Genomic DNA, 18,005 nt, shown 5'->3' with positions numbered 1-18,005 from the left:
GCTTCATATGATAGGGGATTTGAATGTGTAATAGCAAAGATAGCAATAAGGTCATCAAATATATACGTATGTGCTGTTTATATACCACCGGATTCAAACATGGCTGTTTACGAAACTTTTTTCAATTCATTGAGGGCAACATTTCTGTGGGAAGTGCTGTTTTGTGTGTTGGAGATTTTAATATTCCAGAAATAACAAGAGTGGCATTTTCTTTTGAGCATTCAACTGGTACTTGTAAAAGTTTGTATAATTTCATGAGCTTGTTTGGTCTAAGTACATATAACAATATTGGAAACGAAAATAATCGTACATTAGATTTAGTAATATCTAGCATAGAAGGAGTGGAAGTTGAAAGAGCGGAAATGTCATTGGTGTCTGAAGATCGCCATCATCCAGCACTGGTATGCTTATGGTCATATAAACGACCACCAAAAATGAAATCCCAAAATAACTTCCAGGGTTACAACTTTAGAATGGCTAACTTCTTAAAAATGTATAATGATTTATCAAATGTGAATTGGGACTGTCTTAAGCTTTCAAATGATGTTAATGTTGTAGTAGATAAATTTTACGAAATACTCCATGACGTTTTAGGTGCAAGTGTTCCTCCTAAGAAACTCACTAACCAAAATTATCCGTGCTGGTTTACGGCTAGTATCATTAAAAAACTTAAAGCAAAATCATACCATCACCAAAAGTGGAAAAGTGGAAAGGGGAATATTTCATTTCACAGAGAGGAGTTTCGCAAAATGCGCAGGGAAATAAAACTAGAAATATCGCAAGCTCTTAGAACGTTCATATTAGAAACGGAAAATAAAATATGCACGGATCCTTGTTATTTCTGGAACTACATTAAAAGTAAAACTAAACATATTTCAACTGGGTTTCTTGCCTTTAATGGTCAGGAATTAAAAAACAACAACGATATTGCTAATGCGTTTGCTAATTATTTTCGGTCAGTATACTCAGATGTCGGTGCTAAATATAGTACACAAAATTACACTCCTGACAAACCTGTATATGATACATTAGATCTGTTAGTACTCAATGAAATAAAAATGGAAGAAGTAGAAGAAGCGATAAGAAAATTGAAGCCAAAAACGTCGTGTGGTTCAGATGGCATACCACCTTATATACTAAAAGGTTGTATGGACATTCTTAAATATCCCATACATATTATAGCGAATATCTCAGTAAAGACAAGAATTTTTCCAGAAAAGTGGAAAGAAACCATAATCTGTCCGATACCGAAGACCAACGGAACTAGAGATATAGATAAATTTAGACCCATATCAGTATTGTCACCATTTTCAAGGGTATTTGAACAGATTATTTATCAACGTGTTCTAAATCATGTGAAACCTGTGCTATCGACCTATCAACACGGCTTTGTACGAGATAGATCAACATCCACGAATCTGGCCATCATTACTAACTACATCTCAACGGAGATTGATAAAGGTAATCAGGTGGATGTAATCTATGCTGACTTTTCTAAAGCCTTCGACCTAATGGATCATGACATCTTACTAGCCAAACTAAACTCTTTGCACTTTTCTCAAGAGTACAAACAGTTAATATCTTCCTACTTAAGTAACCGTAGGCAATCAGTTCTTTATAAAGGATGCATCTCTGAAAGGTTCAATGCTTTGTCAGGAGTTCCCCAGGGCTCAAATCTCGGACCGCTTTTGTTTTTCTTAGCATTGAATGATTTGCCGACTAGAATTAAACATGCTAACTGTCTTCTATTTGCAGACGACCTCAAAATATATATATTAAGGTGGATTCAATTGATGATTGCGAGAAAGTACAACAAGACTTAACTAACATTATGGAATGGTGTAATAAAAATAAATTTAAAATGAATGTAAATAAATGTAACTTCCTACGTTTTACACGTAAGAGTAGTTATGTAGACTATACTTATTAGATTGATGGGACAAAATTAAGCTCTCCCAAGTATATCAAAGATCTTGGAATTTTCTTTGATCAAAATTTAACATTTAAGCATCATATGGAAACAGTAATGAGCGAGGCTTATAGAAACCTTGGTTTTATCATGAGGCTAGGTAAAGAGTTTCGTAATGATTTAACTTTAATGAAATTGTACTTCACTTACGTTCGGTCAAAATTAGAATATGCTACTGTTGTGTGGACACCATATATGCAAAAATACTGTGATATGATTGAGGGAATACAGAAAAAATTCCTAAGACTTCTAACGTACAGGAAAACTGGGCTTTACCCGAAATACGAATCTTACAGAGAGTTACTGGAAAATTATCAACTACCCACTTTATGCGAAAGAAGAAGATATAATGATCTAATATTTTTATATAAATTAATACATGATATGATTGACTCTATTGAGCTGCGTTCGTTGCTTTGTTTCCAAGTCCCATCAACCAGAACGAGGATAGGAAAAACATCTACGTTTTATCAAAGAAAGGCAAGAACAAATATCCTTCAGAAATCTCCTATATGGAGGATAAGCACTTTTCACAATGAGGTCGAAAAAGACTTCAATATTGATATATTTAGCATGTCGGAAAGTGTGTACAAAAGAACAATTAAACAGGCATGTTTTGGAAACTGCATATAAAGAGCACATGTGCTAAAGACAATATGAATGTGTATTTTTAAATAGACAATATGTATGTCTATTTTGTAATGTGTATTTCTTTTAATTATTTGTATATCTCACTGTTTTGTATTAATATGTACTGTATTTCGTTGTCAAAGACAACACAATAATTGGGCCTAGAGCCTGTTGTGTTGTGCTTGAACTAAAATAAAAATAAAAAAATAAAATACGCTTTATCAATTTGACGGTGAATTTTAGTTGTTGATACATTCCATGCATTCCAATATCGCGAAAGTACTACTCACTCTACGCGCAGCAGGTGTTTCAATTTTCTTGAACACTATCACAACTCACTATGAAGCGTCAAACTTCTCTCTATTATGACGCTGGCGATTCTGGCTTCCAGATAGATCCAACTATTCAGTGCACATGCACACTCTTCCGATTGCAGCGCTGTTGCGGCATAAATTGCAAACAGAACTTACTTTCTGGAGGAAGCTTGAATATATTTACAACATTCTACAAGCCACTACAGTTGATCTTTCTTCAATGACAACCTACAAAAAATGTACGGAGCCGAAACTTTCATAATTATTTGGATAGAAAAAAGTACCAAGCTAGTATTATTTTGGAAGGAAATTAAATCAAAGTTATTTGATTTGTTCTTCCTAAACATATTGTTTGAATTTAATATTTGTAGAATTGCTTATTTACCTGAAGCTTTTGAAGTTGTCGAGTCTTCTCTGACAGCTTTTCTGCTAACTCAGCGCATCTTTCAGTAATAGTGTCCAACTCTTTTTTCGTACCTACGATAGATACAGAATGTATCCAAATTGAACACAGTTGTAATAAGTAAATATTCGGGACTAATTAATACAATAAAAAGGAAACATAATAATAACTTAATTTCCTTCATAAAATCTGTTTCGTCTGTAATATCAATAGTTACTATCATATATGAGCTTAGTGATTATTTAATACCTAATATCTTCTTTTAGTTGTCTGATTCATTTAGCTCGCAACGAGCTCACATGAAACTTACCCGCCGCTTCACAATTTATTTCACTAGATACTTGGTTAGTATTTCTTTTTTAGTTTAACGTCCTATTATGGACAGACGCTAAGGGAGTCGGTGGTAATGAGAGGTATAAGAATGGTAGAATAAAGAAAACTAGGGTAACGTATGTACCCCAGGAAACCCATGCACATTGTGTTCGTCCACCACAGAGCTCACTCCACAGGAAGTGGGATCGAACCAGATGGGGACCTCACACTTCAGAAGTAAATATTTACTATTGAGCCACAATAGTTCCTTAGTCCATTTTCTTTAATTCATTACAAAAATAATTAATAGTATTATTTATTTATTTATTTCACTTCTTTATATTAGAATTTCTTGGTATCAGCATATGGAGTTTGGTATGCATAGCCTCAGGGAAGTGCGGTTTCTTTTGACACATTATACAAAAAAAAGTGAAGAAAAAGAAATAAAAGATGAAAGAAGAAAATAGTTTAACGTCTCATAGTTATGACCTTTAGGCTAAAAGAGACGGATGATCAATTGAAGTGAAGGATTGAGATTATATTTTGTGCTCTTCCACCGGAAATCGAACCCGGGACTATGTGCACCAAAGACTCGCGCTAGCCACTAGATCAACAGCTGAAACATTATGCATACAATACCAATTAATTCAAGGAATGTAACATTTATTTCCCTCCTCAATATTGTGGATTGAACAAAAGGGAATTTTGTCCTGCTAAAACAACAGTATCTATATTGTAATGTATATACCAGGCCTGCCCATGAATTGGCTCCCGGAGCCGAAGCGTGAGCGACAACGAGCGGAGATAAGAACAGGTGAGCACAGGTGTTGGTAGCTCCGCCCCTTCCACTGCATCCGATAAGTGTTGCCAACCACACATGATGGTAAAAAACCTACGGCCAAGCCTGGTCACAAATTCGCACAATGTTGAAGCATTGAGCAGACGCAAGCGTGAAATGTGCAGGTGTGCTCTCCCCCTCCCCATTTCGAAAGCAGTGACGCGAAAACACTGCAGGAAATAAAATTGGTACGTTTTTTGATCGAGGAAGACGCATGATAGAGGTTACAGTTAGCGTTGAAGTAACTAACAAATGAAAAAGAAAGAAAGAAACTAATATTAAACATGTCAGCTTATAGATGTAAAAACGACTGCAAAAATCGGAAACGAATTGTTTCAGGCCTGCTTACACAATTCGTGACATTGTATTACATTAGCACTCGGTCTGTAACTTGTCACTCGCTTCACGTTTGCTAAGTTGTGAACGCCTTTCGTTGCTAGATTGATAGCAGAACGACGGGAGGTTGAAAATAATAATAATAATAATAATAATAATAATAATAATAATAATAATAATAATAATAATAATAATAATAATAATAATAATAATGCGTATTATTATTTTTATTATTATTATTATTATTATTATTATTATTATTATTATTAGTAGTAGTAGTAGTAGTAGTAGTAGTAGTAGTAGTAGTAGTAGTAGTAGTAGTATTCGGACCAAAGACGGATGAAAATGGGGATTGGAGGAAATTCATAACGAGGAATTGCATAGTTTATACCGCTCACTTAACATTGTTAGGGTCATTAAGTGTAGAAGGCTCAGGTGGCCATTCCGTGTAGCCAGAATGGAAGAAATTAGAAACGCTTTCATAATTTTAACTGAAAACCCAATTGGAAGAAGACCACTAGGAAGACCTAGACGTAGATGGGAAGACAATATTAAGATGGATCTTGCAGAAATAAGAGTACAGAGTAGAAACTGGATCCAGTTGGCTAAGGACAGAAGTTAGTGGAAATATGTTGTAAACGCCGCATTGAACCTTCGGTTTCCATAGACCATAGAGTTAGTTAGATATTATTATCTAAAAGAAATGTTCAAATGTTGTTAAGAGACAATTACACAGAAGAACTGAGTTCCGACCAAACACTAATTTGCCGGAAGGAAATTCCAGTGCAGTCCAGCCCACTTTAAGCGTTATCCGTGCAATCCACGTTTCATGTTCAAGACATTGGGAATAATTGTTCGTATCATTCAGTTGGAACGTTCCCTTCCAAGTTTACGCTGTTACAGTAGGCCTACAACATCGTGACTTTCAAAACCAGTCAGTAACTATCGAAGAAAGACAAGCGTGTAGCTTCAGTCGTTGATATGATTTAACATTCTTTTTCACTTTTAACAAGCTACCGGCAAGCAACCAGCCAGGGACAATATATTTTTCCTTATTAAAAAGACACTCCTTGTTTAAAAAAAAAAAAAAAAAAAAAAAAAACTAATGGTACCCACTAATGGTCACTCTTAAAAATGGAAAATCTCTTCGGCTCTCTTAATATTTTGTTTGATTCTTTGCGATCAAAGTAACATTAAAAGTGGAAAAAATGAAATGAAATCTTTGGGTTTTACGTCCCACGGTTATACCGGTTAGGCTAAAGGAGACAGTGATGATGAGTAATGAATGAAATGATAGAATGAAGAAAGTGGGAGGAAATGGGAGAACCCCGAGAAAACCCACGCACACGGTGTTTGTCCACCGCAAAGTTCACTTGGCGGGGGCTGGGATCGAACCCGGGACCCCAAGCACCAGATATGAACGTTCTACCACTGAGCCACCGCGGCCCCACTTTAAAAGTGGAGTAAGAAATACTATTCTTCCTATTGATAGTGTAATAGTGGCTTCTAATCTCCACAACCAACCCCTTGCTAAGCCTATTCGTACACACATACATGCATAAGCTAATTTTCTGGAGATAATACTTAGATAATTACAAACAAGTGCTACAGTATTTTTTTTTCGTATCAACAGATTATCTCTTTTCCTATAAAGCGAAACAACATACCCACACTCGGATTAAGAACTTGATTATATATATATATATATATATATATATATATATATATATATATATATATTGAAAACTGGTTTTCCATTGGGCAAACTGGCAAATTTTTATAAATGTAAGCGATGGTTTGGTTCCACCACATCCTTCTTTAACAAAAGGAAAGAAAAAAGAAGAAAAGGAACGTACATAGTTTATCATTTGATTGCTGTTACCAGTTTGTGTTGTCTATAGTTAACGGTTAATACATTGTAAAAAACACTATACACTAAATGGCAATCAGTTACCATACATACTTTTTTTTTATTTGGTAAGCTAGTGATTACCGCCAAGGTTGACAACACTTCCGCTCCTCTAAGGACAAAACCCGAAGATTCACGAAGCACGAACAACGGTATTTGCTCGTAGAATGCTCGTGAGCGTTCACGAGGAGAGTTTCCACTATCTGCTCGCCGTGGCCAGGGCTGGTATATACAATACTAAAATTTACCTTCCAGTTGTCTTCGGAGATTATGATTATCACTTTTGATTTTGGTGATAACCCCACCATAATAATCTTCAAGTTGTTGGACTCGATCTCTACAGCGATTAGCAGACGCTTCCTGGAAGAGTTTTTCTTGGTGGACTTGGTAGTTCCAGAAAGAGATAGACCTGGTGGCTATATCCATGATTACTTCAGGACGTAGTCCAGCTAACACCATCTGTTCAAACAAAAACAAATAAATAAAGTACTAGGCTGTTCTGATCAGAAAGTAGGAGGTACGTAGTTTGACAAAATATACTTTCAATATTGAGATACGCCTGTTTGATCTTTTACACCTTGGATCAAGTGCGGCACAGTGTGACACGATACTACCGTTCATATTCTGACAAGCGTTATTTACTTTTTAAAAAAAAAATCAAGTGCCAAATAAATTTCGGAAGATATGTATTTAGCTATTTATTCTTATTTAAAGATACTTAAAACATCTTTTCTCATTCAATAAAGGTATATTGTTAATACATTAGTAGTCTGTCAGTTCACAGGATGATAGAAATAACTCATCTTTCACTAGATACATTTGTGCTACTTTGTAATGAAATGCAATTTTTCTTTATTTTTAGAAATGCTATAAAATTTTTTATTGTAGATTTAAAACATTATATTCCTTATAAATGTACATAATTGCAACATTGCTATTATAGTACATAATTGCAACATTGCAACTATGAATCACAAAATTTTTCTTGGAAGCAACTGGATTGCGCACAATATAAATCACGAAATCTCTGCGCACAAATCTCTGTTGGCCTTTTTGAACACAGATTTTTGTCCAACGTTGCCACAATGGTAGATTTAAAATCTGTGCGCAAAGAAGGTTTTCCTTCAGACTAGCACAGAAACAGAAATTAGAAACAAAATTCATATTATATTGAGGATTAACTATATATAATTTGATCAGTAGATACAAGATGTCATGATACCTTCAAATTTACAATCTAAATGTTAAAATTTTCTTGTCTCATAATCTGAACATGTATCACCTTTAAGCATTTCATACTGTTTCAATACAAAGTTATGTTTCTTTACATCTTCATTCTTTGTGTACTGGTATCTCCTTTCGCAATTGATCTAATTTCAATTTTCTTTCTGATTGTATCTTTAACAAAGATGAGATCAACTGATAAATATCTAGACCCAGTGAATAGAATTATTAATTGTAATGTTTATGAAATGCTTCCGCCCTATTTGCCGTTCGAGGAACCACTGAGGGTTCTGAAGACCATATTCTAGGTGGAAACCTAAATAAAACGAAGCAAACAATTATGATGACATTCTCAATGTTAATAATAATAATAATAATAGTAATATAGTATACATACTTCCCACTACTAGGAAAGTTTTATGCAAAAATTGACAATTGAAAATCAAAGTGAATAATTTTCTCCATTGTCGTAAAGCTTTGCTTTGGTAAATTTATTAAGGTCTGTCGTTAACGTCTATTTTTCCACGGTCATATAATAGGATACTTGTTACAATAATACGTGCGATACAATAAACTTAAATTACAATACTATTAATATGATACAACGATGTGAGTAAACTATTTCCTCATGTTAATTACACTTCATTCCAATATAATCCTTGCAAAATTACAAATCACCTTCGTAAATCTAGTTAGAATATATAATTAGTTAGAAACAGTATTATGTTTTATTACATGCACTACGACTATGCACAGTAAATGTTATCATTGACCATACCTAATGTTACTCGCACAAGTTAGGACGATAACCTTAGCTTCTTCATTTATAAATAGAAACTTTTCTCCATCATAACTGAACTCAACTTCTCTTTCAATCATTTACTGAACAGCCTCTGTAATATTTCTCGGACGAACTGGTGTGTGTGTGTGTGTTTTTTTTTTCGAATACAGTATATAGCTACTCTATCCTTATGTGTTAATTCTTCTGTATTTTCTAAATTAGCTCAGTCCTAGTAATTTTATTCGGCTCTTGGTTCGGGTATTCTACTGCTCTTTTCTTACAGATTTACATAACAGAAGAGAAAATATTTTCCATCTGATAACATTGCTTAATTTTTCTGTGCGTAATCCTGTACATTATGACAGCTTGTCAATGCCTTATCAAATAAAACTGATAAAACCGGAAAAGTGTACGCAATTTCATTGCAGCTGGTCTTTCGGTGCTTGATGATTTATAATGCTCATAAAGTTACAGCTGACTATTTGCAACAACAGTAAAAACTGAAATAACACAGGTGTTTATGGATAGAGTTATCAGAAGTGCCAACTGTTGTAAATGAAAATGACAATTACCTGGAAAAGTTGTTGGTATCATATTGAACCTTCAGAAATAATGATATGAAATAACCAAATAAACTTTAGTTAGCTGGCATACAAGAACTAACATAAATATTATTCTACCGTATTTTCATGTTTCTAACAAAAAAAATCTCAAGTATATTAAGGAAATCTTCATTTGTGTCATTTTATGCCACACTTGGACCAGCGAGGGTTACCCGAAAAAGAATAAAACGTGGACGTTGTTGGTGAATGAGGATTGCTAATGGAGCTAATGCCAATTATAATCTGTTTCTATCCTGATTATATCAAACATTTTGTTAATTCGCTGTTAAAATTTTTCGGGAATTTTAATGATTATAACTTATTGTTCCATACTTGATTTGGTAGTTGCTTTTATAACCGGCAGCCAACCTGGTTTTTCAGATCCAGGACTTTCTGTCAGGATTTTCCCCTTTGCCGTGATTGTCCGCAACTGCTTACTCGTCATGCATGTCTGCTTATAATGCCCGGTGGCACTCGCCACATGCGTTGTCCTTGTTACTTGAACTGACACCGACCAAAGAAGAAATGAACAGATTGTGTGAAGAACGATATTGATGCAGTGAATATGACACGACACAGAATCATTGAATTGATTTGGATTTAGCGTCCCTTTCAGTAGTGAGACTATATGAGACGTTGACTTACAGTTTCACGTGGAATCCGAACCACATGAGCTCAGTCCGGGAATCGAACCATGGTTTCCACCCCAAAGACGTGTACACTAACCGAAACCATAAAGACTGCTTTTCATTTTTGAAGTTCTTTCGAGCAATAACAACTTACACAATGTTAAGTTATTCTGTATTATTTCTGATATATCTTATTTTTGTTTCATGTCTTTGCGTCGTAAGTTTTATATAATCCCATGCCGTAAGCGTCGGTGGACCACCGATGGGCAACTAGCGACATCTCGCCAGAAACAGGCGGCCCCACTTGTGTTTTGAAAATTATACCACCAACGGTCTATCCGTGGCAGAGACGCGACGAAGCGCCACTAAACAACAACATTACTCTCCAAAAATACGTTAAATCGCCTATATGTGTGATTTGTTTACACTAAGGTGACTCTTTAAAAAACTTTTTAAAAAGTAAATAAAAAAACGAGGTCGGTGCGAAGCACCAACATTATGATTACCAGGTGCGTGTCTTTCCGACTCCGCCACGCAGACATTGAAGAAAACATCACTTCTCGTTTAGGTATTTTTAATTTCGCTAATCAGAGTGCTCCTTTCACTGTGTATATTCGACGATAACCGTTTGGGATCAGATAAAATACGTTCACCATATAATTTTATTTTTTTTTTTTAAAAATGACGCGCGTCTATTCATAGTTCTCCCATATTCAAATTCCAATGATCGGTGACAGTCGCAATCTAAATTCATACAATTATACCACTCATCTCAAGATTTTTCACTTCATGACGTAGAGGCAGGGGTTATTCTTAATTTCCACAGAGTTCACTTTAGGAACAATACGTCAGGAAAATATATAATAATGACCGCATGCATATGACTGGCGATAGTTCGTGTTGGTCCCTTCGCGGTTCTCTGCGATGAATCGAAAGAGCGCGGACCAAAATGAAGTCCTCGCTGTTACGTGTGGTGGTAACTTCAACATCCCGTTTCTAGATATCTGTTTCGACTCGACGGAACCCTGCCGCCAGTGGCACACTAGCGGCAATCCTTCGACGCGTCGCTATATCGATGATCGACAATTACCGGCAAGTGGGCCACTAGGTGTTGGAGACGTTATGGCATGAGGATATTTCTAGTGATGTTTCAGAAATGTTGTATGTGAAATATGTATCAATATTTTGCAGAAAAATCTGATCTTCATTAATAAAGCAAAGAGAAAATTAACAAAATTTACGTTAATTTATGGAACAGCATAGCTTTTCTGATTTTCAGATCATTCTACTCATCAAGTTGAGATACATGAAGTAGACCTACAGATTGAGTATTTGTATGACAATGAAGCATCATTTTGTCCTATCCCCAATTTTTCCAAAAAACAGTTCTTTTTGTTTTCCTTAAAAAAATGTGTATCTCCAGTTACATTGTTTTATAAATTATCGATTCACATAAGTTTCAAATTTTAATCTTTCCCAAAGAAAATTTAAGCTGTATATCACAATTAAATGTAAACAAATATTCATAAAACACCAGAAAAAAATCTCCATATGCTCCCTCAAATTATTTCATTATATAGACAAGATCTGAGATATATGGAATTTGAGTATATAATAAATTATCAATCAAAATTCGACGAAAAGTACGAGGAAATTTAGAAAATTAGTAAAAGAATTTCTGCTTTCCCATTGTTTTTGTTTAGTAACTTAATATTTCAATTAGAAAATGTATTCTGTATAATGTATTAAGAAGAACATGCGTAGTATACAAAAATACTTTTAATCGTTTGTACTTGGTGTAGAGATTACTCATGTTGTGTACTATATAGATATTAAGGTAGTTTGTAACTATATGACGTTCCAAACCATATGTATAGTACGCATTCTTATACATAATGTAAGAAAACGGTATGATTTTTCGATTTTAGTATGTGTTATCATTGGACACCACTATAATTAAACAAATATTAAAGATTTCGAGTTGATCATAACTGAGGGTTATGCATTATTAGTCATTTGCATGTAGGCCTACTATTGTCTTGCTGACTCATAATGAAACCCTTGATGATAGTAAACTTCAGTATCAGTTTCACCATAATAGGTGCCATGCTTACCTCGCTGTATCAATTTTTAGATTTACAAAAAATCGATTTTTAGATTTATCGATTTTCTCGAAAACTACGCATGGGTATTTACGCTCATACATACACTTTTGTTTAACTTGATGTGATATATAGATTAGTATATGTCTATCTTTGGCCATTTTTTTTTCGTTAAACGCTAACAACCGTTTTGAACTTCCACTGTAAACAAGGGTTGATGGTACGTAGTATTTCTGCGTACCTCTAATAGGTTCTAATAACCCAGGAGTACGAGTATCCCAAGCTTGGATTCGCTGATTTAGAAGAAATTTCAACTGAGAGTAAAATTCTGAACCATTAGATGACATTTGTTTAAGAGACATAATATGAGAAGAATACGAGGGCTGTTCCGAAATTTCGTCGTTTCATTTTCTAAATAGCATCCTTCGAACTCTCACCGTTTCCAGCAATGTACTATTTCTCAAATTCATGATGCAGATCATTTTCCTAGAGACTATTTAAGGTAGTAGTTGTGACAAGTTTCATTTCTTGGTCCGTGCTAAACTTTCTTTCGCGTAAGTCCTTCTTAAGAGATGGGAAAGCTTCGAGTCGCAGGGTGTGAGGTATGTGCTGTTTTGAGGGTGGTCTAGAAACTGCCCACCAATTTTCTCTAAAGATTTCATAGCTTTCCGTGCAGCATGTAACCTAACATTATCCTGCAGGAAAAGCCATTCTTCGTGAAGCAGTTCAAGTCTTTTATTTTTAAACGAAGTATTCCCTTCAAATGTACTTGCAAAACAAATTCATAATAATCTCCATTTACAATTTGATTCAATGGGATCCAATATTAAACTACTATCCTAAGAATATCGAAAAACAAAATCAACATTAACTTTTTTGAGGAATCAGAAAACCTAATCTTTCTGAGAGCGGTAAGTGTCTGTCTATTCAAATGCTGGACTGCTGCTTTGATTCGGGATCATAATGTCCGAGCCAGTACTCGTTAGTAGTGATTGTTCTATTCAAGAACTGAGAATATTGTTGCACTCGTTGAAGAAATACCTTGCAATATTGAATACGATAGAGTTTCTGTTCTTCATTCAGTGAAATTAGACTTATCTTCACAAACACGAGACATTTTCAGGTATTTCCTCGACAATTTCATGTCATCTTGCTACACGAACATTCAATTTAGTTGCCAATTCACGTCTTTCTTTCTCCAATGTCTCTGCTTATCCCCGTTCACTGATGTTGATGAACACCCACTTCTAATCTTATCCTGCAAATTGCATTTGCCCTCCTTAAAATGCTCCCATCACTTGAATACGCCCGTTATGCCAATTGCGTTTTCATGTTATGCTTGTTTGATCATGTCAAACGTTTACTGAACACTTTTCCGTAATTTCACACAAAACTCAATAGCGATCTATTGTCTGCTAATTAATATATCATTCCTAGCCACATTGAAATATACACTGCAGTTCAACTTTTATAACAAACAAACAAACGACAATTGCGCGTTAGCTTTACTTACATTAACGAAGCACATCACAGGCTATCTTCAAGTACGACAAGCGCAGACTCGATTACACAGAATCGGCATAGTGTTGTCAGTGCACGATCTTTCGGAACACTCCTCGTATTCGTTCCCAAATGAAAACATATTATTTACTCACTGACTTAAACTGTTCTACAGGATTTAAATCCACTTTTACTATATCATATCTTCCGGGAAGTGGTGTGCTGCAGGCTGGACATTTATTGTCGTGTGGTCCTCTGGAAAACTGGGAGGCTCCATCTTCTTCACAGAAGGCATGAGAGCAACTAGTCACCCACGCGCATACTCTCAATCGCTTTCGACATCTTTTGAAGTTGCAGATTAAGTCTATTTCATCCATGCTATGCAAAAATATAACAGAACTTACTTTATATTATAAAATACAGAACAGAATTATAATTATATACCACAAAATATAGAAATTTTATTCTTTTAAATTTAACTCAACTAACATTCAACTAGCATAAATAAATAAATATATAAATAAATTTTTGTCGCCCCAGAAGTAAAGATGATCTTGCCAGTACCTTGCTCTGATCACCTTTACCCCATGTTGCCTCAGGCACTCTGTTTAGAGAAGCAGAGCGAACTCAGAGCAACATTCGAACAAGTGTATACGACAAAAATTTTCCACCCCAACATGCATTGACCTGAGTGCTGCAGTTGGTAGGGAGATGTCTTACAAACTACGCTCCGCGACTTTCAACTAAATATTGAATATGCGTGTGTAGTTATGGAGAACATGGAACACATAAGTAATGATAAAATTAATATTTTCTTACCAATGGCTACAATTAGGAAGTTCGCTCTCCATCGTTCCATTCCTTGTGTAATGTCAGTGGGGATCATGACTCGCAGTGTTTTCAGTTTAAGTTATTGCTTCCGTATAAAAGTGTCATTTTTATTTTTCTAAACTCACTTGTTTCTTTCTTTCTATGCTTATTTCGTGTTTCACCAATATATACCACTTAGGAGTGACACAGCATGCGACACTTACGTGGAATTAGGATTTAGGGATTTAGGATTTAGATTTCTGGGCTTTCGGCATCTAAGGCCATTTAGCCCGACACGTTTTGACGGATGACGTCCCTCGGCGAGCACACTATCCGGGGAAAGAGAAGAAAGAAAGGATTGGGGAAGGAAGGAAGCGGCCTGGGACCTAAGTTGGGTACCACCCCGGCATTTGCCTGATGTGGATGAGGAAAACCCAGGAAAACCTCATTCAGGGTGGCTCATTTTACACTTATTTGACCGAATGCCCCCACCAGGAATCGAACCCGGGACCACTCGCACCGAAGGCGAGAGCGTTAGCGACTACGCGACGCGGGGCCACTACGTGGTATTAGGGATACCACTAACATATGTTACAGAGAGTGGTGCTTAGTACAAACAAATCATATGAACAGTAATTACTCAACGCTAGTTGATATAAAATATGAGTAGTTCAATCATTTGTAAGATTTGGTTCAATCAGCACAAGAGGGGAAGATATACATGTAAATACTCAATAAACGGCCGAAAATATCAAACAGACTGTGTTGTAATTCAGAACAGGTATCGGAATAGCTTCAAGAACGAGAAAACCCTTCCCGGGCGCCAATGATAATTTCAGGGGTGGCCCGGGGACAATTTACTCCCCGGAGCTGAGAAATTCCCTCTAGGGAAAGTATTATGTTATGATTAACAAGAGTTATCTGTATTTTCATAGTACTACTTTCAGTCTCTGTGTATCGAAATTCACTCCAGGGGAAATTGTCTGAAATTATAACTGCCGGCGGCAATATTTCCTCTTATTATAACCTTTTGCTGGCGGAAGTGGATATTTAACTGAAAAATGTAGGCAGAAGAAAAGTAGGCAACAAGATGTTGAATACTGAAAATTTGAAAAACGGGGAAGTAATAAAAATCTTTTCTTCGAGAAATACTCAAGCGAGGAAAGGATATGTGCGAGTAGTAACAAACGGTGGAAGCACATTAAACTTTGCATACAGCAAGCTGCAGAAGAAGTAGCAGGTCACCGCGAATCCAAAACGGCTAAGAAACCATGGGCTACAGAACAGATGTTGCAGAAAATGAGGGAAAGGAAGACGTGGAAACAGGTTGATATAGAAGAGGGCAGAAAGATTTACAGGAAGTTAAACAACAAGCTGCGAAGGGAAACAGATAAGAGCAATGGAAGAATTTTACACAAGAAAATGTGAGAACATAGAAGAATTGGAAAGATTTGAGAAACATGAGGAAATATACAAGGAGGTGAAACGTATGGAACTCCAGAGGAAACAAGGGGTATCACGATGACTGTAGAAAATAAGAATGGGAAGATAGTGACAGAAGTGAAATCTTAGGAAGATGGAAAGAATATGTTGAGGATTTATAAGAGAGTAGGGATAGACCGTGTGTTCTAGAAATGAAGTAGGTAGGAGTAGGTGAGGATGATAAAGGATTTAATTCTTTGGGATGAGTTTGAAAAAGCTATATGCGAGATTAGGGATGGAAAGGCAACAGGAATAGACAATATACCAATCGAATTCACTAAAAATATAGGAGATAAGGGCAAGAAAGAATTGTCGGAAATATATGAAACATGGGAGTAACCAAAATACTTCCTGACGAAGATCATGATAACGATGACTAAGAAATCGAACCCAGGAGAGGTGTGTGAGGATTATAGAACTATTAGTCTCATATCGCTTTGCTTCGAATTCTAAACAGAAGGTTCTATGGAAGAACAAATTAAAAAGTTGAAGAGGAACAGTTCGGGTTCAGGAAAGGTAAGTGCACGAGAGGTGTAATTGGATTATTAAAGGTGATCGGTGAAAAGTTTATAGAAAAAGGGAAAGACATATGTTGTATTTATTGATATAGAAATGGTTTTTGATCGAGTGTATGGGAATTGTTGTTGGAAGTGTCTAAAGAAGGTTCGGTTGGAATGAAAAGATCGAAGACATATGAAACTTTATATGAACCAAAAAGTAAGTGTTAGGATAAGCAAGGGAATGACAGAGGGAGAATGCGACTGGAAGGGGAGTTCGACGGGAATGTTGTTTCTCGCTAATAATATTTAATATCTATCCAGAAGAGATAGTGAAAAAGAGCCTAAATAATGAAGACGGTAATTTCGGTAAGAGGTAGAATGATTAGGTGTATACGGTTTGCAGATGATGTGGCGCTTGTTACAGAATATTGAAGAGAAAATCAATAGATGTTACAAAACTTTATCAAGGGCTTGAAGAATATGTGGATGAAATATAATATTAGAAAGATATAAAACCATGGTGGTTGGTACGAAGGGCCGGTGTCAAATATAGAAGAGGAGGGGAAGAAAATAGAACAAGTTACGTTTTTTAATACCTGAACAGTGATTTATTAGTGATAACTTGAAGTGCGAACGTGAAACAAAAGCAAGAATAGGGATGACGAAAGAGCATTTAGAAGGAAGAAAAGTAATTTGGAGGTCCTTGACTAAGGGTTGAGAAAAAGTCTTATAAGTCCTTCGTGTGCTGTATTGTATTATATGGGGGGAAACATGGACATTATACAAAGGCGATGAAAAAAGACTGAAAATTTTCGAAATGTAGGGTTGTGGAGAAGAATGGAGAGAACTAGCTGGGTCGAAGCAGAAACCGAATGAGAGGATGTTAGAAAAGATGTAAGAGAAAATAATAATTTTAGATGTAATTGAAAAGAGGAAGAGAAAGTGGTTGGGACGTTGCCTGATAATTAACTACATCTTGAAAGGACGTGTTTAAGGATATGGTGACAGGAGAATGAAAAAGGGGGCGACTGGAGGTCAGAGTTGATGGGTGGTATAAAACAGAAAACTTGATGCACTATTTTAATAATTTAGCTTCTAACCATTCCAGGCTTCTCAGTTGCCGGAAATGATCTGCCAATAATGGCAAGAAACTAAGATTATGGTTGTTTACAAGTGTTCAATATTATAATTAACTCTAATTGTTTTCTGAAATTCCATATCAGAGCTACATCCGTTATTAAAATATAAAATAATGCTGATATACATATGAAATGAAATATCTAGTTTAAAGTTGGACAACGTACGCCAAGGTGAGCACATCCCCGCAAATTCATATTTTTCCCACTAAAAAGTAGAGTTGAATTCCGAAAATATTAAATGGGGGCATTGCTCTATCCAGGGGCGTCATTTAGAGGGGGCAGGGGTGCATTTGCACCCTCCCTGAGTTTTGAGGTGTATATAGATTTTATCAATAGAATAGTAGTAAGTCAGTGAAAAACGCGAAATTTTACTTATATCAAGAGGTCTTGCCCCCCCCCCCCCAAGCAAAATCTGAAATGACGCTCTGCTTGTATCTCCCTAGAATTTCGACCTCGGTACTTCCTCCGTAGATTCAGATACGGGATTACACTCACACGAAAAAGCACACACGTTGTGACATTTCC

At 35.8% G+C, this 18,005-nt stretch overlaps 1 protein-coding gene across 3 annotated transcripts in view; it reads right to left on the bottom strand.

Annotated features, from left to right (window-relative positions):
• Positions 1-18,005, bottom strand: part of LOC145688898 (E3 ubiquitin-protein ligase CCNB1IP1-like) — a 37,932-nt gene that overhangs the window by 8,601 nt on the left and 11,326 nt on the right. For all 3 annotated transcript variants that reach the window (XM_081763064.1, XM_081763063.1, XM_081763065.1), the window contains exons 2-4: positions 13,705-13,927; positions 6,960-7,170; positions 3,299-3,390 (exon numbers count right to left, since the gene is read on the bottom strand). In XM_081763064.1, the coding sequence (XP_081619190.1) occupies positions 3,299-3,390; positions 6,960-7,170; positions 13,705-13,926 (525 nt within the window). In that variant the 5' untranslated portion in view covers position 13,927. The remainder of the gene's footprint in view (positions 1-3,298; positions 3,391-6,959; positions 7,171-13,704; positions 13,928-18,005) is intronic.

The sequence above is a fragment of the Thermobia domestica genome, chromosome 7, assembly GCF_964235325.1.
Source record: "Thermobia domestica chromosome 7, izTheDome1.hap1.1, whole genome shotgun sequence".
Lineage (NCBI taxonomy): Eukaryota > Metazoa > Arthropoda > Insecta > Zygentoma > Lepismatidae > Thermobia > Thermobia domestica.
Note: the sequence above shows the minus strand (reverse complement) of the source record. Positions and strands in the feature narration are given on the sequence as shown.